This window comes from Otolemur garnettii, unplaced genomic scaffold, assembly GCF_000181295.1.
Source record: "Otolemur garnettii isolate 467f Iridium unplaced genomic scaffold, OtoGar3 scaffold00263, whole genome shotgun sequence".
NCBI lineage: Eukaryota > Metazoa > Chordata > Mammalia > Primates > Galagidae > Otolemur > Otolemur garnettii.
In genome coordinates this window covers 200,663-207,672 of record NW_003852658.1, presented here as the reverse complement: position 1 = coordinate 207,672, position 7,010 = coordinate 200,663, and the positions used below count along the sequence as shown (strand labels likewise).

Here is a 7,010-nt window from a genome sequence, read left to right as displayed (position 1 = left end):
GAGTGCTAGAATTACAGTAGTGAGCTACCTCACCTGGCCAACAGAGTCTCAGTCTTTCACCTTGGGTAGAGTGCCAGGGTATAATTGTAGCTCACAGCAACTTTAAACTCTGCGGCTTGAGCAATCCTCCTGCCTCAGCCTCCCAAGTAGCTGGGACTGCAGGCGTGCATCACTATGCCTGGCTAATTTTTCTACTTTTAGTAGAGACAGAGTTTCTCTCAGGCTGGTCTTGACTCCTGAGCTCAAGCAATCCACCCACTTCAGCCTTCCAGAGTGCTGGGATTACAGGCCCAAGTCACCTCGCCTGGCCGATGATAATGATAACATTTATTGAACATTGACTATGCATCTGGTGTATTCTAAGCCCCAAAAGATTATCCCATTTAATCTTTCCAATCCTCCATCAGTAGATATTGTTTTTATACTAATGTAATAAACAACTAAGAAGCAACATAAGGAAATGAATTCCCAAGGTTGGACACATAATAAGAGGCAGAAGCTGGACTTGGTGTGATCTCAGGTTTGGTAGCCGCCGCCCTGCTATCTGGCTGAGTGATGACATGAAGAATGGGGGAGGGAGGCGCTGGGTGCTTCCTGCCCAGGCCAGAGGGTTGGGCTGGGCTGAAATGCAAATGATGGAAGTTAATGTGGTGAGCTGAGTTAGGGCTCCTGCCTCCCGTGTAATATTCCTGTCTACAAGCAAAGCGTGCCCAAATCTGTATGCAAACTGAGCCCTGGAACAGTGAGAGTCATCAGGTGGGATTACTGTCCGGGGGCCCAAAGACAACACACTTATTTCTTAACTGTTTCAACCTTCCTTCTCCCAACTTTAATGGGTAACCTCATTATCAGCTTTCTAGTTTGAGGCTTTAAAAAGAATGTTAATTTTATGTTTAATGTACATACAGTAATTGTCCATGTTTATTAGTTTTCTACTGGTACAGATTTGTTGAAGAAGCAACAATCTGTAATGAGAGATGGCTGACGATCCCTGTGCCAAGTACATCAAACCTTGTCCATTCCCAAAGTCACAGAGTTTTCCAGGCACATCTGTCCTTGAATCATTAGAATATTCATTTTGTACTACTGTAACAGACAACTTAACTAAGAAGCAACAAAAGGAAATGAATTTCCAAGGGTGGACAGATAATAAGTCAGTCCCTGTCTGTTAGTGCCCAGAGGAGCTTTTAAAATGTTCCTACTGCCTGGATCAAATGTACAATTTGGGTCTCTCCTCTGTACTAGCTTTTGAAGCGACCTCTCATCCAGGCCTCTCCTATGCTCCCTTATCAGAAGTTCTATGACAACGAAAGGGGAAGAGATGACATTTATTGGCACTTAACAAATGCCCCGCACTGTACTACCTACCTTCTCTAATTGAATCATCAAAACTCTACAAGGTTGATCTGATTTTACAGATGAGGAGACTGGAGCTCAGAGAAATTAAATTCACCCAAGGTTAAACAACTAGCAAAGTGAGGGACCGACATTCAAACCCAGGTCTGACTGTCTCCAAATCTCTTATTCTTGCTACTCTACCATGTTAACTCCTTGGAAGAGAAGCGCACACTCTGTTTTCACCTTTGACTTGTTGCCCTCTGACATCTTACCTAATAACCTGTAGCCCTTGGTTTCAGTAGGTGGATGGGGAAGTAATGGCTAGAGTGGGCATTTGACTAGCAGGTGAGTTTCATACCTGCAGAGAGAAACAATTACATACACCTGTGGGTAGAAAGCTGGGTGGGGACAGAAGCTGAATGGAAGAGAAGACAATAGTGGATGACTCACAGGAAGGGAAATAGAAGTGCTCTTGCGTGGGACGTAACTAGAAGGGGATTTCCCATAATTCAGAGAAGGAAAGTCTATTTGGGCATCACGGTAACACAGTCATGAAAGAACTATGCCCATCTTAGATAATCTCTAGGAGTTGGAAATTTGAAAGGAGAACTTCAGTGTTCTACTAGAGATGGTTCTTCCTTTCCCCCATCATTGCCTCTTTCTTACCTTGAAGCAGAAGACTGAGAACAAGGTAGAAAGGAAATCTCTCCCTGTGGAAACAGCTTCCTTCCATCTCCTTTGTGTGAATTCTTCTCTGAACATGTGCTGGGACCCAGGAATGTCCAGATTAAAGGCACATGGGCCACACCTAGAGGCTAACTTTGAATACTGATAGAATTGGTTGACCACTGACATTTGTAACCTTCCTGGCAAGAGAGTTCTGGTTGTCTTATTCTTGCCTATGCTTGAGGTTTGGTTTGCTTTTATGACTTATCTCAGCCTTGGATGTTTCACTATAGTGTTTATGGTTATAGATACTTTATATTGATCATGTTTGGACCCTGCTGTGATCCCTCAATCTCAAGATTCATCTCCTCAATTCCAGAAAATTCTCAGCTATTTAAAAAATATTGTGCTGCTTCTATTTGATCTTATTAGATATATGGTGGATGATTTTCTTCTATCTCACATGCCTTTTGTTGCTCTCATAACAAGTCACAAACCTCGTGGCTTAAAAGAAGCACAATTTATTGTTTTACACTTCTGTAGAGCAGGAGTCTGAAACAATTCTCATGGGCAAACATCACTGTGTTGGCAGGGCTATATTCCTTCTGGAGGCTCTAGTGGAGAATCCACTTCCTAGTCTTTTCCAGCTTTTAAGCTGCCTGCATTTTATTGTTTTGTTCCTCCATTTTAAAATCCAACAACTTGGTGGCTCACACCTGTAATCCTAGCACTCTGGGCGGCTGAGGCAGGAGGGTTGCTTGAGCCCAGGAGTTTGAGATTGCAGCAAGCTGTGATGACTTGAGATGACTGCCACACTCTAGTTTGAACCACAGAGCAAGACTTTGTCTCAACACCCCTCTCCCAAACCTCCCCAAGGTCCAGCAACATTGGGCCAAGTCTTTGTCACAGTGCCACCTCATCTCTCTCAAGAAGAAATACCTAGACTCTTCTACCGTCTGAAATTCCCTAAGAAATATTTAGAGAGATGGAAGACCATGTCTGCAAATGAAAAGTTGAAGTTTAGGATGACGCGGCGGCTCACGCCTGTAATCATAGTACTCTGGGAAGCTGAGGTGAGTGGATTACTTGAGCTCAGGAACTCAAGACCAGCCTGAGCAACAGCAAGACCCTGTCTCTACTAAAAATAGAAAAACTAGCCAGGCATGACGGTAGGCGCCTGTAGTCCCAGCTCATCCGGCAAGAGGATTACTTGAGCCTGGGAGTTTAAGGTTGCTGTGAGCTATTATGCTATGGCACTCTAGCCAGGGGCAACAGAGTAAGAATTTGTCTCAGAAGAAAAAAAAAAAGGAAAGAAAAATTGAAGTTTAAAAATATGGCAAAAAGTGACAAAGCTCACTATGACAAGAAGATGAAAATTATATTCCTCCCAAAGGTGGTAAGTAAGGAAAGGAAAAAAAAATCCCAGTGCTCCTAAAAGGCCATCATCTGACTTCTTCCTGTTCTGGTGAATGTTGTCCAAAGATTGAAAGTAAACACCCAGGCCTACTCATTGGGGATACTACAGAAAAACTGGGGTGAAATGTGGTCTGAACAGTCATCCAAAGATAAACAACCATATGACCAGAAAGCAGCTAAGCTAAAGGAGAAATGTGTAAGGATGTTGCTGTAAACTGTGTCAAGGGCAAGAGCAAAGCAGGAAAGAAGGGCCCTGACAGGGCAACAGGCTCAGAGAAGAGGAATGAATCAGAAGATGAGGAGGGGGAAGGGGAAGGTGATGAAGATGATGAGAAACAGGATGAAATGAAGAGTAAGGCCAGGCCCAGCAGCTCACACCTGTAATCCTAGCACTCTGGGAGGCCGAGGCGGTGGATTGCCTGAGTCAGAAGTTCAAGACCAGCTTGAGTAAGAGAAAGACCCGGTCTCTAAAAATAGCTGGGCACCAGATACTTGGGAAGCTGAGGTAAGAGGATCGCTTGAGCCCAAGAGTATGAGGTTGCTGTGGACTATGATGCCAAGGCACTCTCCCAAGGGTGACAAAGTGAGACTCTCTCTCTCTCAAAAAAAAAAAAAAGAAGATGAAGAATAAATGGTCACCCTGTAATGGTGCGTGTGGAGTGTCTGTGCTCAGGAGATTGCTTTGCTGAGCAAAACAAGGAATGTAAATTCAAGGGCAACTCAATATTAGCTTCGGTATAAAAATCGAAGCTTTTTGTGCAGTTGATAAGATTCTTTTTTTGAGACAGAATGTCACTTTGTTGCCCTGTGTAGACTGCCTTGGCATCACAGCTCATAGCAACCTTGAACTCTTGGACTCAAGTGATTCTCTTGCCTCAGCCTCTCAAGTAGCTGGGACTACAGGCGCCCACCACAATGCCTGGCTATTTTTAGAGACGAGGTCTTACTCTGGCTCAGGGTGGTTTCGAACCTAAGAGCTCAGGCACTCCACCTGCTTTGGCCTCCCAGAGTGCTAGGATTACAGGTGTGAGTCATTGTGCCCAGTGCTGATTTGGGATTTTTTTCATCAGTGAGTTTAGGGACGTTGTCTGTCGTTTTCTTTATCTGGCTTTGGTATGAGGTCATGTTGCTAATCAGGTGTGGGGGGCCCTGGTAGAGCCCTACAGTAGTGATATAGCTTGTTGCTGTATTTTTCTATTCGGGTTTTCAATTTCACTTGAGGTATCTATATAAACACAGCAGGGAGTGTTTAATACTGCACAGACTCCCTCCAGTGTACCCAAAGCACTGCCTGATTATCTAGGAATACCTGAGCTAGTGAGTGGAGTGATGTTTGTTGAGCCTCAAGGGTTTTGCAGTTTCTTCTGTGATCAGTTCAAGGGTTCTGGACAAATTTCTAATTACGTCTCTATTGGCATATACTCTCTAGATAGGGACTAGTATTTTCAGTAAATTTTGCAGTGTTATTTCTGTGGCAGCCATCCAAAAATATGTCAAAAAATGTATTTTGGGGTAAATATTTCTAATTTCTTTCGGCCCCCACTTTGAAATTTAAATATTTTACATATTAAAATCCAATATGTTATCTTAGGATAAGAAGCAGGAAAGGAAGGGAAGAGGAGAGAGGGGGAGGGGAGGAGGAATTTGGGAGGAGGGAGGGTATTTGGGGGGACCTCACTTAATGTGCATGACGCAATGGTACATTTCAAAACTATTAACAAGGGCAGTGCCTGTGGCTCAAAGGAGTAGGACGCCAGCTCCATATACTGGAGGTGGTGGGTTCAAACCCAGCCCCGGACAAAAACTGCAAAAAATAAAATAAAATAAAATAAAACTATTAAGAAATGAGTATAATTGTAATGGATGTGTTACTTAGTTCAGTGTAAGCATTTCACACTGTATATTGAAGCAGAACCCTGAACCCCATAAATGCATCAATGTACAAAGTTATGGTTTAATAAAAAACAATAATAATAAAATAAAATTCAAATTAAAAAAAAGAAGCAGGAAAGAAAAAAACAAATTGGAACAAATCTGACTACTATATATCATTTTGTATCTTTTAGCCAGTCTCTCCATCCTATAAACACATCAGTTTATTTATTTATTTATTTTTGAGACAGAGTCTAAAGCTGTGACCCTGGGTGGAGTGCTGTGGCATCACAGCTCACAGCAACCTCCAACTCCTGGGCTCAAGCGAGTCTCCTGCCTCAGCCTCCCAAGTAGCTGGGACTACAGGCACCCACCACAATGCCCGGCTATTTTTTGGTTGCAGCCATCATTGTTGTTTGGCGACCCAGGCTGGATTCGAACCCGCCAGCTCAGGTGTATGTGGCTGGCGCCTTAGCCGCTTGAGAACACATCAGTTTAAACAAATGTGTCTCATTCCATGAGTTGGCATTGCAGAAAAGACTAGAACCTAATAAAGTTATGTTTGGGTGATTGGCTGTGGGGGAAGAACTTGCTTTGGGCAAACTGACATTGCCCCTACATTTGACAGGGCTGGGAGTGGTGATCCGTGATCCATTTCCCAAAAGGGAATTTCCATTAACGTCTTATTTAGATTTACATTCATTAGCCTGATGTTTTCCTTGGAGACAAAGAGGACATAAGCTCGAAGGGGCCTGAACAGATGCAGGGCGAGAGTTAACCAGAGATTGATTGTTAGCAGTAGCAGGAGCCATTACTGGACAATTTTTAACAAATGAGTAGGTTGTCCACAATGGAAGCAGCTTCCCCTCTGATTTTGACTATTGGTCGGTTTAGGATGGCAATGTTAGAGGGACAGGCATTAAAGCTTGCATCTCTTAAAGCTGTGGTCATAGTCAGACCTTGAATATAAAAAGGTCCTATGTCTGCACAAAGTCTAATATAATCTGAAATGGAGCCCTTTTTCTATGTGGGCAGATAGCAGTCTGGCAATTTGAATTGGCATTTTCATAAGCTAATTGTTTAACAAGTATCATGCCAGCCAGCCTTACCATCAACAACAATATGGCTGATTGCCTGTAAAAGGCATGAGATGAAATCCTGGTAAGGCTTGTCTGTGCCCTAACAGATTTTACTGAGTTCCTCTGTCTTTGCACCTGAAGTAGGCAATTTTCTCCAGGCTATATTGCCAATTGATTGACTTGTTGGTGTACCTCAGGAGGGTAATTTAATTGAGCATCCATTGCTGCCTGGGCACCTTCACCCAAAAGGACATCCATAGTAAAAGAAATATATTGTCTGTTATGCTATTTGCTCTGTGGCTCTACGTGCCCATTCTGATTTTCATAACAAATAATCACCTCCTGTAATACAGGCCCAAGCTACAGATTTTCAATCATTAGGTAGTAAGGCATTATCAGAGAAAGTATCTACTAAAGCAAGGGTAAAAGGGTCCTTTGGGCCATATTGGGCACAAGTTTGTTTTAATTCCTTAAGGATTTTAAAATAAAGTGGCTGATGCTCTCTTACTCTATTGCCTTGAGCATCAGTAGTTTCTATGACCGGGAAACAAGAAAATCCATTAAGAAATCCACTCTGGGCTTGGTGCCCATAGCACAGTGGTTATGGCTCCAGCCACATACACCAAGGCTGGCGGGTTC

At 43.1% G+C, this 7,010-nt stretch overlaps 1 protein-coding gene across 1 annotated transcript in view; it reads right to left on the bottom strand.

Annotated features, from left to right (window-relative positions):
- LOC100950797 (5-hydroxytryptamine receptor 3E) overlaps nucleotides 1–2,537 on the bottom strand; it is a 7,884-nt gene extending 5,347 nt beyond the window's left edge. Inside the window, exon 1 of the mRNA XM_012813405.2 lies at nucleotides 2,005–2,537. Coding sequence (XP_012668859.1) covers nucleotides 2,005–2,071 — 67 coding nt within the window. The 5' untranslated portion in view covers nucleotides 2,072–2,537. The remainder of the gene's footprint in view (nucleotides 1–2,004) is intronic.
- Between the last annotated feature and the right edge of the window lie 4,473 nt (nucleotides 2,538–7,010).